The sequence below is a fragment of the Apodemus sylvaticus genome, chromosome 9 (assembly GCF_947179515.1).
Source record: "Apodemus sylvaticus chromosome 9, mApoSyl1.1, whole genome shotgun sequence".
NCBI lineage: Eukaryota > Metazoa > Chordata > Mammalia > Rodentia > Muridae > Apodemus > Apodemus sylvaticus.
Window position 1 is genome coordinate 54,753,413 of NC_067480.1, and position 15,902 is coordinate 54,769,314.

The window sequence follows — 15,902 nt, forward strand, 5'->3', positions numbered from 1 at the left end:
AGACTTTCCACAATTGCTTATTTTACATAGTACTGGAGAAATAAAATTTTATAAATAGTTCAGTAATATACATCCAAACTTTGGCTTGTTATATTCACATATACCAAGTTACTGAGTCCCGAAAGAAGCAGAGTTCCAGGCCAAACAGGACTAGCCTCAAAGTTGCAGCCAGTCTACTGCCTTTTTCTCCACTCATTTGCAAACACCTACAAAGCTCCCAAACTAAACAGAAATGCTTTGCCTAGTGCCTGTGGTGGCCTAAGGTACAAACTGAACTGACTCATAAACCATGAGCTGCCCATTGTAGGACTAGACCCCCTCGCTATACAGGTGGCTAAGGAGGTTAGGTCAAAGCCACCCTGAGCATCTTAATGAGACCATCTCAACATGGCTTGGTGTGTAAGACTGGGTTCAAGCCCCAGCACCAGAAGTGAGAGATTTAACAAATTACACTATGAAAAAGTAATAAACTATTAAAACACTTGCTCAATGGTAAATCGCTTTTACGGGATAAAAAGTTTTATTTCATGTATAAAGCACAGACACAGTACATAGTGTATCTATATTAAAATTTATTGGGGTGCTATTAAGGGAAAAGGTTTCTGGGGGGGTCTGGATAATGGAAAAAGCTTGAACACTGTTATAATTTCTTGGTCACATGCATTTCCCCTTACCATCATTATGCTGAGTAAAATATGTGGCATCTTGGTATCTAGAAATTTTGTAAGAACAGAATATTTCTAGGACAATAATCCCAGAGTAAGGTGACACTTATCAGTTCTAAATACACAGGACAGTATCCAAGACACTAAAGGCCTTAGAAACTGACACCAAGTTAGGAATTCAATCAACAATTACCCAATCATGATTCAGAGTACAGTTTTAACATCTCCATTAGGAATTACATATTGGAGGCCATAGGTTGGCACTTAAACTTAATGAGAATAATTTCATAAATCCCTTTCTTTACATTGTACTCACAGGTGCCTTACCCATGTGCTAGTATATTAAGTAAACACTACTGTGTATAAAAGGGGGAAAGATCAATGATCAAAGATCATAATGTAGTTCTGGAAGACTCCACACTCTTTCACTATACACAGTATATAATAAACAGGGTGCGCTTCAAACGGCGGTAACATGCAAGGTTGTAGAAATGGCAATGTAGTTTTAGCTACATTGGAATCTGTGAGGTGTTTAGTCTGCAAGTTCTAAGGACAGATTGTTATTAAGCTTATACACAGTCGACATCTGAAAGCACAACATACAGCTCACCATCAGGGATCAATGGGATTTATGGGGGGAATAAAAAGACTGATCTATAAAACCTAAATGTAAGGATGGACTTTATTTAAAAAAAAATCTTTTTAGGACTACAAATTACAAAGGGAAAGATCACTACACAGAATCTAATGAATACATTGCCTGTGCATAAAACTTTATCAAAGTCATTCATTTTACAAATTCACCCCACCCACCAATGTTTTCACTATAATGCTCTTAAGGTTACTACACCTTTATTTCAAATTATATTACATGTTATTCTCTCAAGATAAACTTTAAATACCAAATTCTTGGCTTCTAAGAATGGCACCTTCAAAATGGGCAATTTCCACTGAAGTCTCTGGTGGCATTATTCTTACTATTTTCTTCTAGCAATTAAAAAAAAAAAAACCTTTCAAAATGTCCACTTTTAGCCTTTCCCAAAAAGGTGGCTACATCTTCCCCTACCAACTAACTATAAATGGATAGCAAAGAGAAAAGCAATGAAGGCAGCCATTAAAATAAATGGATTAATCAATTGAAGTATTTGGCTCATGGCAATTAAAAAAAAAAAAAAAAAAAAAAAAAAAAGGCAACCAGGGTGAGTTCCTAGGGTGCTTGAATATAGTAGAATGGGGTCAGGCCCAGACAACTGAAGGGCAGGCTGCTAACGACTGCCCTTCAACTTCATAAAAGAAGAGTCCTGCAGAGATCCTGTTAGAACCCGCTCACCTAAAACACTGCTAACAATCTTACGGTTTAGCGACATTTCCTAACTCACTCTTGTGGGAACTCTTTCCAACAGTCTCGCTGTATCCTGGGGTGGAGCATTTGTATGAGGAGTCATCAACTTGTTCTACTTGAAAATATGCAAATTAACCTAGAAGTTTCTGGAAAAAGACTCAGCTTCCTTCTTCCTACCTCTGCCACAAGTAGTTCTCAAACTTAAGTTTGCTCTCCATGGCTTTACTAAGGATGAAACCCAGAAATCAAACATCACCTGGGGTTAAAAATCTAAGAAAATGCTCACATATACCCAACGCCAGGATTCATGTTATGACTCAATCAACTACAGGACTCTCACTGATGAACAGGGCTCTGGACACACTAAGTTATCACACAAATCACTGCCTTTTGAGACTTTGGATACTTTTACAGTTTAATTTGCAAACAGAATCTTTTTGTAACAAATTTTTTTAACCAAATCATATCTTGAAAACTGTTTATATAGAAAACCCAGGGGATAAAGTGAACTGCTCATTGCGGAAGGCCTTACATCACATTATTACAGTAGAAAATACAGGAGGTAGAAAGTAACTGAAAACCAATGCAACATCAGATTCAATTCTACGGCTCCTGCAGCTCCTTACACATGGTTTCAGAAACCAAACCCAACATTTCCAGTAACCATAAAAACAGTTAAAATAAAAATTGCCATGAAAGCCCTTATATCATGCTTGATATAGGGAGGTAGGAAGATGTAAGAACCAGGACACATGAGACATGACATTTTATCTACAACTCCTGTTTGCTTTACTGAGGATGTTGTTTCAAAATTCAGTCACCTTCTTCAGCTTCAGACTCAGACTCTAGAAAAAGAGTTTGAAAAATAGTCACACATCTTGTTCCTAGAAAGCCATTTCCAACTATAATTATTTCCGAGTTTGACTAACATCAACTGAGAACAAGTACATATTTATACATCTCAAGACTTTCAATTTCTCTAGTGTTTAGTGTAAGACACCATAATGGAGCCAGCAAGACCAGTAAGTTACCTCTGCTGTCATCTAACCAAAGTTTGACCACTGTTATATAAGGAGAGTTGTTTTCTACATAGTTCATGGCATTCACATCCACACAACACCTAAATTACAATGATTAATGACTAGCTTCCCCTCTTGTTAAAAAGAGATGACCATGGGTAATATAAACAACAAATACAGAGGCTGGAGAGAAGGCTTAAAAGCACTGACTGCTCTTCCAAGGTCCTGAGTTCAATTTCCAGCAACCACATTATGGCCCACAATCATCTGAATGCCCTCTTCTGATGTGTCTGAAGAGAGCAAGTGTACTCACATAAAATAATAAATCTACACACACGCACGCACGTGCACACAGTGTCAGCAAGAAGAAATACGTGTGAAGATTAATCTGTGTCATGTTCAAACCCATTTCCAGCACCTGACCTGCATCCTGGTGATCCTAGCACCGGGGATGCCACCACCCGATGTTCATCAGTTATACGAAGAAAGGCTTACCCTCCTCAGCATTTTTGAGCCATTCTACAAACTTCTTCATTTGCTCAAGGAAGACACTTTTTCCCTTTGCAACATGTGCGTCTTTATACCACTTCAGAATGGGCTCTTCACTCAGGACCTCAGCTACAAACAACAGTCATTTATATTAGTAATTTGAACATAACTCATCTACTGCACCACCCAAGGTACAAGGGCTACTCTGGCACGTGGATTGTTTTTCTATGGGGTAAGGGCAGGGTAGGGAGATTATGGATTTAACTTGTATTTACCTTGTGAACAAGGTTCACAGATGTTCTAATAGAAACGTTCCAAATAAAAACACCAAATTCTCCTGGGAAACATGCCTTTGACCCCAGCACTACACTTGGGAGGTAGAGTCAGAGAGAGACATGTGGATCTTTTGAGGTGCAGATCAGCCTGGCTAAAAGTTCCAGGCCAGTCAACACAACAGTGATAGGCAGACTCAAAACAGTGAAACAACTCTCAACCACAGATGATTTCACTTTGTGAATATAGGGATCCCATGTCAAGACCCTCCTTATTTATTTCCAGTATTTTATACAACTTTCACAGAACTAACAATTTACTTACCTTTATAAAAAAGCACCACTATTTTCTGGAAGGCTTTCATGAAGTGAATGTTGTCATAGCAATACTCCTGAATCTTCAGTAACAGAGTCAGCTCAGACTGACCTTGAGTAGTGAAGGCAGCGAGTAGAGGGCTGTATTGCTTTGAAAAGGAAAAGGACTTACTCATTATAATAATCCTCCACTATAAACTTCCCACAATATAGATCACAACTCACCTTTACCACTGTCATCAGGTCATTGGAAATTAGGAATAAAAAATGGTGGAGCAGAAAAATGTAGGATCTACTTCAGTGGAGTAAAGAGAGAATCCTTCCCATTTCCAGATGCTCCCTTGGCAGTATCAAACCAGACTTAAATTACTTTTAAACATGTTATTATTTCTAATTTCTGACCCAAATAAAGCCAAGTCAGCCTTAAAAAGAAAACATTATCAACACTAAGTAATGTTGGCTTATAGGCAGATCATGCCCAGCACCACAAATCTTTAGAGCAGTGGCTCCCCACCTTCCTAATGCTGTGACCCTTTAATACAGTTCCTCATGTTATGCTGGCCCCAAATCATAACATTATTTTTGTTGCTACTTCACAACTGTATTTTTACTACTGTTATAAATCATAATTTAAGTATCTGTATTTTCTGATGATCTTAGATGCAAAGCCTGTGAAAGAGTCTTCGACTCCCAAAGGGATGGCAGCCACGGGTTTTGAACCTTAGACAAGCATCCCCTCAGTGCACCCGCCCCAGCCCGTGTGACACCTCACAAACCCAGTACCTTCAAGTGCTTGATGGCTTGTTCTGCTACGAGCTCCTCTTTCTTGTTCCACTCCACGGTGCTCATCACGCTTGACCACACTATCCCGATGACCACCGGCTCTGGGATGTTATTTTTTTTCATCTCCTCCTTTACATATAAAATTATCTGCAAAACAATCCATACTTAGTAACAAGCTATTTTTAATTCTTTAAACATCAAATTTAGACATTTTACAAAAGCAAACAAACGCTTTTCCAACCAGGTATGGTCGGTACATGCCTTTAACCCCAGCACTCCTGAGGCAAAGGCAGTTGGACCTGGGTTTGAGGTCAGCCCAGCCAGAGCTGTAGAGTGAATCCATGTCTGAAATAAGAAAGCAAGCAAGCAAACCAACTAACCAATCTTTCCCTTCTGGCAACAAACTTCCTCAGTACCACATACAAACAGAATGCCTTTGCCACAGGACAGAACCTTGAAATGCAACCTATTTAATGCACAAACTGGCTCTGGCAGGTGAGATGGCTCAGCAAATAGATAAAGGTACACACGCCCACCCCTAAATAAATATAGAAACAGTTAGCAATGACAGAAAGCAGACTGGCCCCAAATGAAAAATGTCTGCTCCCTGGCCTATACATTATAAAAACTTTAAATAAGGGCTGGGGAGATGGCTCAGTGGTTAAGAGCACTGACTGCTCTTCCAGAGGTCCTGAGTTCTGTTCCCAGAATCCACATGATGGCTCACAACCATCTGCAATGGGGTCTGATGCCCTTTTCTGTCTAAAGAGAGCAATGGTGAATACATTTAAAAAAAACAACCAAAATAAGTATATGAAAAGAACAAAACAAGTTTAATTCTATAATTATTAATACAGGCTCACTCTGAGAAGATTCTGGGGGCTCCTGAATGAACAAAAACATCTATATAAAAATGTAGGCATAAAAAGATGGCTTGAGTGGGACTGGAAGACAGCTCAGCAGTGAACTTTAGTTCCAAGGGGAACAAACCCTTTCCCCTCTCGCCTCCTCAGACACAGGGTGCACACACACGGTACATCCACGCATGCAGGAGAAATAGATGCATATACATCAGAGAGCTTACGTCCTTGAATGGGTCGCCGCGGGACATCTGCTCCTGGAGCTCCTTCTGGAGTTCCTTGCGAGCCCCAATGGTCTGCTGGTTGCGGACATACTCGGAGAGCTCTTTCAAGCCTGCCTCAGTGAAATACTTAGTGAAGTGCTCCACGCTTTGTTTATTGGCAGGGAACAGCTCCTGAAAGATCAATCAAGTAGTCTTTACACCAAATGAAGAAACAGTTTTTGGATTAAAAAACAAGGTCTGTCATTACATCATTGAAGAAGTTAGAGGGAATGGTAGGAAAGGCACAAACCATCAGTCTGTTGTCCATGCTGACTTTCCGAAGACTCGCAGCAACTGCATTGATGTCTTTTTCATTTATCCATGATTTAAAGAGCTTTACAGCAAAAGCTGCTGAAACCCCTGTAAAGCAAAGTTGCTTGTCTAACAGACGTTCGTTCCTCAGGTTCTCCAAACCCAACCTTTCCTATGCCAATAAGACCATTTCACCCCAACTCCCCTATTCTGTCATTTGCTACTGATCAAGTAGCAGTTGGCAATTTATAGGGTAACCTGCACCCAAAGTAGTTACCACCAAAGGAATACTCAAAAGTTCCCCCCTCCAAGCAGGCACTAATACCCACACACCCACACAGTGAACATGCATTTACCACAGTTGAAAAGCTAATTACCTTCTTTAACCAAATTCTCATTATAAAGGCTGTTGAGAATGGATGCATTAAGGGTTCCATTAGCCAGAAGGACCCCAGTCAACATGGCGAGCTTGTTCCTCTCTGACTCTGAAAATCCCTTTAGGAAGAGCAGTAACTGTAAAAGTAAACAGTTGGGGTTAAAAGAGCACTTATGTTAGGAGAGGCAGTAAAACAACACATTGAGCTGAGGCCCAATCATTCACATTTCTATCTCCATCATAAGCCTCATTAACTCAGTGATCTTGGGCCAATCTCTGTGTCTATTACATATGAAATGTGAACAATAGAATTTGCCCTCCAGAGTTTTTATTAAAATTGAAAAGTTAAGGGCTAGAGAGATGGCTCAGGTTAAGAGCACTGATTGTTCTTCCAGAGATCTTGAGTTCAAATCCCAGAAACTACATGGTAGCTCACAACCATCTATGATGAGATCAGATGACCTCTACGGGAGTGTTTTAAAGACAGCTACAGTGTACTTACATATAATAAATAAATAAATCTTAAAAAAAAAAAAAAGAACAAAACCTGATACTTAGTTTTGTCAGCCTTTCTGCTGCTACATCATCCATTTATGAAATATTTGTCAATAGGAATGGAATACAAATAACTCCTTTAGTATCTTATGCTCTGATTCTTTACCATTCATCTTAGGAAGGCTCTCTAGATTTTTAACTGCCATTTTTTTTCCCAACACACACTAAGTGACAATGTATAAGTTTCAAATATTTTAACAAAATAATTGCTATACTCCCCAAATGGTATTTCAGTAAGAGCCTATTTAAATGTATAACACTGTGTCCAATCTGTGACTGCTAGAGACTGAACACTGGGTTCTGAGCAGGCTACATGCCCTACCCAACTCCTCCTACCTTTTTAACTTCATCTTCAAAACCTTTCTCCAGGTATTTGTAGCGCCTGATTAACTTGTTAAAAACCTAGAAGAAGATTAAAGTCATTCCTAGAACCAAAAAGGACTCTATACTTTAAAATTTCATCACACACCAAAAATATAAACACTTCTTAATAACATCTATCACTGTATGCTAATTATTGCTCAAATAACAGTAAGATTACAAAACACAACTATATTTTTTTGTATACAACTATACAACTAGACACAGACACCAAATTCTAGGGTTAGATACACTAAATTCTTCGCTTATGCTTACAAGTAGTACAAACTATAACCCTAGAGCTGACTGTGGCAACAGAGCACTCAGCACTGGGAAGGCTGAGGCCCGGGGCTGTGGAAGTTTAAGCCCAGGCAGGGTTACAAGCCAGATCCAGGCCAGCCTGGATCAATACAGTCTTTTTTTTTTTTTTTTTTTTTTTTTTTTTTTTTTTACTAAAAATGAAAAGAATTGCTTAATACAGCAACCACAAGAGAAAACTAACATTTTTGTTCATCTTATTTTTAGACATAGTCTCCCTATAAATAGCCCAAGTCTACCTCAAATCCAGCCTATCTCCTGAGTGTTGGAATTACAGGCATGAATTACATCTTTGTGTGTGAGTGGGGTGGCAACTCAAACAGGCTCTAAAGTAGTCTCGACTTGCAGTGAACACACTATATACCCTAGATGACCCTAAATTCCTGATCCTCCTGCCTCAATTTTTCAATGGATTATAGTGATGTGCTCCCCCAACCTTGTTACTGCCTTTTTTAAAGAGTAATTCCAGAGAAACCCATCTTGGGACTAGAGCTGACTACCCAGTAGTGAACAAGGGAGTGACAGGGATTTGGCTCCCAGCAGTGACACTGGTCAGCTCCGTGCCCGCTGCTGTGGACTCTGAGGCTCTGCTGCCTGCAGTCTCCTGAGGACACCTGCATTCATATGCACATACCCTTAACTAAAAAAAAATAAACAAAACCCAACTGAACATGACCTTTCTAATCTACCATATTTCATCAAAATCCAACACCCTTAAAACTTAAAATCAATAGAACTTCCACCTGCAACTTTTAGAAAGCAGAACACCCCTCAAATACTGCCCATATAGCAGACAGTTTGGCTTACCTGAGCGAATGCTTGCATGGTCTCTAGGTCTTCTTGTGCTGCAAACACACAGACATCTGTGCGCATCATGTCATCTGCCAGTGTACCACCTGGGGCTAAAAAAGACTTAATAGTAAATTTGCAGTAATCTTAAATAGGTGATCATTTCAGCCTTACATACTTTGTAAGTATTTCTAATACAAATAATATGGTGACACTCTAAAAGATGAATTAAAATCCACATAGTCAGATGGCTCATGATATACAAATAAAACAAGAAATGTACAAGCACCCCACCCAAAGAGTTAGGTAAAGGTGTCTCCTGCCAAGTCTATCACTCCTGTTTTGAACCACATATATTTACTGCACATGCCCACATACATACATACAAGCACATGCAAAATAAATATAAACATCTTTATTAATCAACCACTTAACAGTGCCAAATAGGCTAAGAGGAGATGTTCAAATCTGATTTTGGTCATATTTAACTTTCCACACAGAAAGTAAAAACTTGACACTTCCAAGTTAGTTGCACTATACCATCAATTCCTATTCTTTTTTTTTCCCCCCTTGAGACAGGGTTTCTCTGTGTAGCCCTGGCTGTCCTGGAACTTAGGAGAGGAACCAGGAAGGCCTCAAAAATCCACCTGCCTCTGCCTCCCAAGTGCCGAGATTAGAGGTGTGCCCACCACTGCCCGGCTAACTCCCATTCTTTTGATGAAGGATCTTGCACTTAGCCCAGGCTACCTCCTGAATACTGAGATTAGAGGTATCTATATATGCCACCACAACTGATTCAAAACCCTATTTTTCACATTATAACAACCATAACAATCAAAAAAGGCAGCTAAGACAAGAGGAATTTACAAGTCAACGCTAGCCTGGGCTATAGCCAAGTGAAACCGTATTTAAAAAGACCGTGTAAGAATTCTCTTTGTATACTTAAAAAAATTCCAGGGCTGGACAGATGATTCAGCAGTTAGGAGTACTGAGGTCCTGAGTTCAAATCCCAGCAACCACATGGTGGCTCACAATCATTTGTAATGGGATCTGATGCCCGCTTCTGGTGTGTCTGAAGAGGCTACAGAGTATTCATATGCACAAAATAAACAAATCTTAAAACAAAACATACAAATAAACAAACAAAAAAAGAGCACTGAGTGCACTTCCAGAGGTCCAAATTCAATTCCCAGCAAGCACATGGTGGCTCACAACCATCTGTAGTGGGATCCAATATCCTCTGCTGATGTATCTGAAGATGGCTACAGTGTACTCATATAAATAAATCTTTAAAAAGAAAAAAATAAATCCCTCTTAAAGTACTTAAAATATTGAAGATTTGGGCTGATGAGATGGCTCAGAAGAGCACTGACTGCTTGCTCTTATGAAGGTCATGAGTTCAAATCCCAGCAACCACATGGTGGCTCATAACCACCGTAATGAGAAACAAAAACAAAAAGCCTTTGTGCCGGAGTGAGCAGGGCCCAGAGCAGGGAGAAGGGAAAAGGAGGAAAGAAAAGAAAATATCTATTTAAAAAAAAAAAAAAAAAAAAAAAAGGAGGTTTGAGAGGCTTGGGAGATTGCTCGGTGGTTAAGAGTACGGGGCTCAGTCTCCAGCGCCCACATGGTAGCTCACAACTGTAACTCCAGTTCCAGGGGAACTGATGGCCTCCATGGGAACTCGACACCCCAAACAGAAATACATGCAGGCAAAACACTAAAGTGCATAAAACAAAAATAGATTTTTAAAAAGTTTGCTGAAGCCAGGTATGGCGACTCATGTTTATAATCCTAGCGTGTGGGGTCTGAGGAAGATGGCTGATGACGAGGTGGAAGGCTCAGCCTCTCTCAACCTCCAACCCTTACTCACAGGGAGGTGCACCACTAAATCCATTCCTCTTGTTGGCTCTGTCAAAAGCTCACATTCTGGCTTCTCCATTACCTCTGAATATTACACCACCCTCCATCAGGCCCACAACACCCAGCTACCTACCCAGCATTCCGCCAGCCACCAGAATGTCGAAGAGTGTTTCTGCATAGCGGCGGTAGTCAAGTTTTGCTCCAGAAGCATCAAGAAACTTAGCTACTGCTTCCAAATCAGTACCGGTTTCAGTTAAGCCTTGAATAATACAGTCTTGAAACTGAGTAGGGTCAAACCTCTCTTTTTCATCTGGATAGAGAGATGAAAAAATTAGTTTCAAGAAGCTTATCAAACAAAAATGGCACAAACAGGCAAATAGGATAAGTTAACCAATTTACATAGTTTCATTCAATTCAATGGCCGGAAAAGGGTAAGTTTTAAGTACTCAAGACTCAGAATAAGCACGACAGGAGAAACACTGACTGGCCAATGTCTCCCTCCTGCAAGCCTGTCTCCTGCAGGATGACCTACCTGGTGGTCAAGAGCTACATGGCTGCTCCAATCACATTTGCAAGCTCTATGTGCTAGGATTTCCTGCCCCCACAGTCAACAGAATATGCTAACAAACCTATACTAGCCATCGAGGTACAAGCTTCAATGCCAGCACTAGAAAGCAGACATATGCAGGTGGATCTGAATTCCACAGTGATATCCTCAGAAAACAAAAATCAAAACCATTAACACTGAGCTTTTTATACTGGGCATACTTTATTCCTCTGAAAATTTGTACACTTAAGTTCCCCTCTGCCTTTCTTTCTTTCTTTTTCTGAGACAGAGTTACAGCCATCTTCCTAGCCTTGGACTGATTTTAGAATCCAGGCTTGCATATGCCTTACAAGTACTAATGAGCTACAGTCTAGCTGGCTCAGGTTGATACAGAGTTATCTTCCTAACTTGTATCCATCTTATTTAGACAATCTCTTACTGAACCCAGAGCTCTGACTAGACTGGACAGCCAGCAGCAGCAGCAGCAGTTCCAGGGACCCTCCGGGCTTTGCAGCGTCTATGCTGGAGTCCCAGGCACCACTCACTCCACCTGGCTTGGTGTGGATGCCAGGGATCAAACTCAGGGATCAAACTCAGGGCTTCCTGCTTGTATGGCAAGCACCTGCTTAGCCCCTGCTTTGTCCCTTTTGTTTCTCTTTTTGTCTCATTTGCTACAGGGTAGCCTAAAACAAACCTTTGATTTGTTCACTTTCTCCTTATGGAAATAAGATTCTAAGGCTTTATTATTATTATTGTTGTTATTTAGTTTTTTGAGACAGGGTTTCTCTGTGTAGCCCTGGCACTCCTGGAACTCACTCTGTAGACCAGGCTGGCCTCAAACTCAGAAATCCCCCTGCCTCTGCCTCCCAAGTGCTGGGATTAAAGGCGTGCGCCACCACCGCCCGGCTGATTCTAAGGCTTTATACACGTCAAACAAGCACTCTACTGAACTATCTACCCTCAGCCCTGTTTTTTTTTTTTTCCTTTCTTTTGGTTTCTTGAGACAGGGATCTAGAACTCACTATGTAGACCAGGCCAGTCTTGAACTCAGAGACCATTCTGCCTTTGCCTCCTGGGTGCTGAGATTAAAGGTGTCACCACTGCCCAGATCCGGGTTTTGTTTTGTTTTGTTTTTTTTTTTTTGTTTGACACAAAGGTTTTGCTATGTAGCTATTACCATACTACTCAAAGTTTTAGGGGATCTTTCCCCCTTTTATGTGTCATAACACTTTAGCTTTTCCTTTAATCCTAGCACGCAGGAGGCAGAGATAGGAGGATCTGTAAGCTTTAGCCCAGCCTGGTCTACATACTGAGTTCCAGGACAGTCAGGGTTACGTAAACGCCCTGTTTCAAAACAAACAAAACCCATTCAGCTATAATCATGATTTCCATTATATCCTGTGCATTAGTGCAACTAGCCACTTTCTTCTTTTAAATAGTCAACACCTCGTGCATATGCCCGGAGCCTGAGGAAACCAGAAGAGGGCACTGTATCCACTAGATCTGGAGTTACAGGAAGATGGAGGCTGACTGATATGGATGGTAGGAATCAACCCAGACCATCTCCTGGGAGAGCAGGCTGGAACCAGCCATTCCCAGTATTCCCTTTCAACATAACTTGTACCCCACAGTCTCTGTGAGTACTAAATAGTGCAAAGCAGAAAGCACTTAGCCTCTACCGACTACCAGACTACCGCTCACATGCTGCAGGCCAGTGCCTTTTGTTTACTGGTGGTACTGGAGATGAGCCCAGGGTATCACACATGCTAGGCAAGGGCTCTCTCTCTGCCACTGATGTGCACCCCCCAGCTTTTCCAACTTGCCAATTTAGGGCAAATGATATCTGAATTTTCACACTTATTAACAAAGACTAGAAGATTCCTGTTTTCTTTTTACACACCATGAGAGTGAACATTTTTTCCAAGATTCTCCTGGTTTTACTGAAAGCCCTGCCTGTCTGCAAAAGTCCCTTAGCTCCAGGCAACCATGGATGATTATACCTAGAACCAGGTCATAAGCCATCCTTTTTTTTTGTTATTGGGAGAGGCACTTAAACACGGGTTTTTATATCCTAGGCTGGTCTAGTTATTATTGGTAACTCTTCTGCCTCAGTAGAATGAGTGCTGGATTACAGGCAGAGGCCACACCACATGGCAGGGTTGATCTTTATCTGCATTTAAGAAAGTGATAGCTCCCAGATGCTAACAATAAAAATTGTATCAAGACAATGCAAAGAATCTGCAAACTCAGAGAATACATAGTTTCCTTCACTATTGACAAACTGCTTTAGTTTGAAATCTATTGGCTAAATCTATTCCTACAAAGACTGGAATAAAGTACACTTTGGTTTCACAACCAGGGGAACAGACTATGGAGAATATACACAGATGCTGTCATATGTGTCAAACTTTCTGTGAAAGGTAGAAGACCAGAAACAACCTTAGGACCAGTAGTTAGCCCGTTCTCCATTTCCTCACCAGTACTCAACAGGCTGGTGTGTGCTTCATCTTTTGAGGCAGCCCTATGCAGCCCTAGCTGGCCTGGAATCCATTAACCACACCTCCACTTACTGGCCTTTCCACTGCTAGAATTAAAGATGTATGCCTCCATGCTTGACCAATGTGTATTTTCAAAGAATACCATTTAAACTTTTTTTATGTTGTTGGTTTCATATCATAAAGACAGGGGGGTTTCTTTGTGTAGTCCTGGTTGTCCTAAAACTCAGAGGTCTGTCAGCGTCTGACAAGAGTACTAGGTTCAATCTCCAGATTGCCAATAGCTGCATGCCTTTCATCCTAGCATTTGTAGGCCATCCTGAACTACACTTAAGACTCTGCTAAACCTTAAAAAAAAAAAAAAAAAAGCGAATCCCATTCTCTAATTCTGTAAGTTGTGTGGGTGGAAATCTGATTTCCATCTACATATCTTTTCCAAGACCTAGGCCATGTCAGATACTCTAGAGGAGTGTGCCCTTTTCTTTTAGCCTTCTCTGTTCAAATTCTTTAAACTATGAGCTTAAAGTCACAGCTTTTAGTCACTAGCTTCCACACTAAAAAAAAAAAATTTTTTTGAGAAAGCAACAGAAATACTAAGGGAGCAATTACTCTGAAATAGTAGTTAATTTAAAGAGAAACTCAAGTTTGTTATTTTCTCTTGAGGGGTTAGTAACATGCAGCTGACAGTGAGAGAAACCAAGACACATGTCTGAAAGCTTAAAGGAAAATTACAAATACTTACCTCTTTTTCTGGTTTTAAAACGCTGGCCTGATAGCGTTGGTTTTTGCTGCTTTTGATTATTCATAAAAGACACCCTAGAAAAAAAGGGGGGAAAGGCCTTAAAAACACCTGTGTCAGTAATATTAACTTCTGAAACAAAGTATCGAACCTTAAATCAAAATTACAACTAGAGCAAACCCAGGACACTTTCAGTTAACAGGCAACAGAGCTAGCTGGTGCAGGTCAATTTCTATCTACAAGAACTCCTTGATGTTAAGTGCTGGACCTAAGGCATTTTAGTATCACCCTGTCTGATGGCAAATGGCCTATTACAAACCTAATTGCTCAGTCTCCTCTACACTGCTCTTTGCATCTCGCACTTTTTCTAAGTAACCCGAACTAAGGAGACTGCCCCGGTCACGAGCTATCTATCTGTCAAAGCTCCGGAACAGCATCGGCGCTGCCCCCACTCCAAAGTGGCTCCCAGAGCCGCAGAGACCGCTTGCACCCTTCCAAGATGCAAAACTGAGAGCTGGCCGCAAACGCTACAGCCCAAGCAGCCTCCTCCCCGGGCACGTGTCTCCACATCCACACCCTTTCCCGTGCCTCCCGCCTCGCAGGGCTTGGGTGGCGGGCCCCGGAGCGCCGTGGGCCCTTCTCCACCGACCCTGTCGCCTGCGGTGGTGGCCGCCGCGCCGAGCGGACCACAGGCGCCGAGGCGCTGCGCGCCGGGGCCCCCGCCGCCCCGTACATCCGCCCGCCCTCCCGCGAAAGCAGCGGCGGAGGCGGCGGCCGCGGCGGTGGTGGCGGCGGCTGCGCCCCGCCCGCCGAACCCCCCACGCGTACATCACCCAACAGAGGCCGCGGCGGCTTTGTTACCCAGGCCGGCCGGGGCGCACACGGGGCGCGCCGCCACCCCGGCGCCCCGCGGCCTCGCCCGCCCTCCAGAGCGGCGGCCCCAGCCACGAATCCAGGCCCCGGGTGCCGCCGGCCCCTCCGAACTGCGCCGCCTCCTTCACCCTCCGCCAGCCCACGGCGCGCCGCTGTTCCCCGGCGCTGCGCCGCGCTCGCCTCACCGAATTTAAGGCGAAGAGAAAAGAGCCAGAAATCCCCGAGCTGGCGGCAACTGCGGCGCTGTCTCCTCTGCGACCGGAACTAACGCGAGCAGGAGGAGAGGAAGAGGCGCCACCCCCCGCCCCGGAGGCCTGCTATCGCGAGATTTCTACCCTGCGCCAGTTCGTACTCTCCCTGCCGGAGAGTGGGGTGGCAGCTCGGGGGCACCGGCGAGCACAGCGGGGGACAGGCGCCTTCACCCCGCTTTAAAGCCCCAGGCCGCCCTGACTCTTATACCAGGGGAGCCCGTCCCCCTTCCTCCGCCGCATCGTCGGGCCTCCCCGCTCGGGGCGGGGATGGACGGGGGACACGGCCCCTCGACGGCCGCGCGTTGGACCAGTCCGCCCCAGCCCAGACCCATCCTCCGGAAGCCGGAGCCCGGGCGTGGGGGGCGCTGAGGGGCGTGCGAGGGACCAGGGCGGCCGTGGGGTCTGCAGGGTTGCGGACTGCAGCCCGGCCTCCTTGCTCTGCGATGCAGTGTGCTGAGGGCAGGTCTGACCCCCGCCTG

At 43.0% G+C, this 15,902-nt stretch overlaps 1 protein-coding gene across 2 annotated transcripts; it reads right to left on the minus strand.

Moving 5' to 3' along the window:
* Positions 1 to 1,329: 1,329 nt before the first annotated feature.
* On the minus strand, positions 1,330 to 15,459 carry Bzw1 (basic leucine zipper and W2 domains 1). Of its 2 annotated transcripts, XM_052192448.1 has the most exons (12): positions 15,358 to 15,459; positions 14,303 to 14,376; positions 10,652 to 10,828; positions 8,677 to 8,771; positions 7,528 to 7,593; positions 6,638 to 6,773; positions 6,259 to 6,368; positions 5,970 to 6,140; positions 4,886 to 5,032; positions 4,113 to 4,251; positions 3,522 to 3,644; positions 1,330 to 2,852 (listed from the first exon to the last, which is right to left on the minus strand). In XM_052192448.1, exons 2-12 carry the CDS (start codon positions 14,364 to 14,366, stop codon positions 2,821 to 2,823), a joined length of 1,260 nt encoding a protein of 419 aa, XP_052048408.1. In that variant the 5' UTR covers positions 14,367 to 14,376; positions 15,358 to 15,459; the 3' UTR covers positions 1,330 to 2,820. The 2 variants fall into 2 exon arrangements, with proteins under 2 accessions (XP_052048408.1, XP_052048410.1); XM_052192450.1 differs by lacking the exons at positions 14,303 to 14,376; positions 15,358 to 15,459 and having other exon boundaries at positions 8,766 to 8,771; positions 10,652 to 10,729.
* Positions 15,460 to 15,902: the final 443 nt, after the last annotated feature.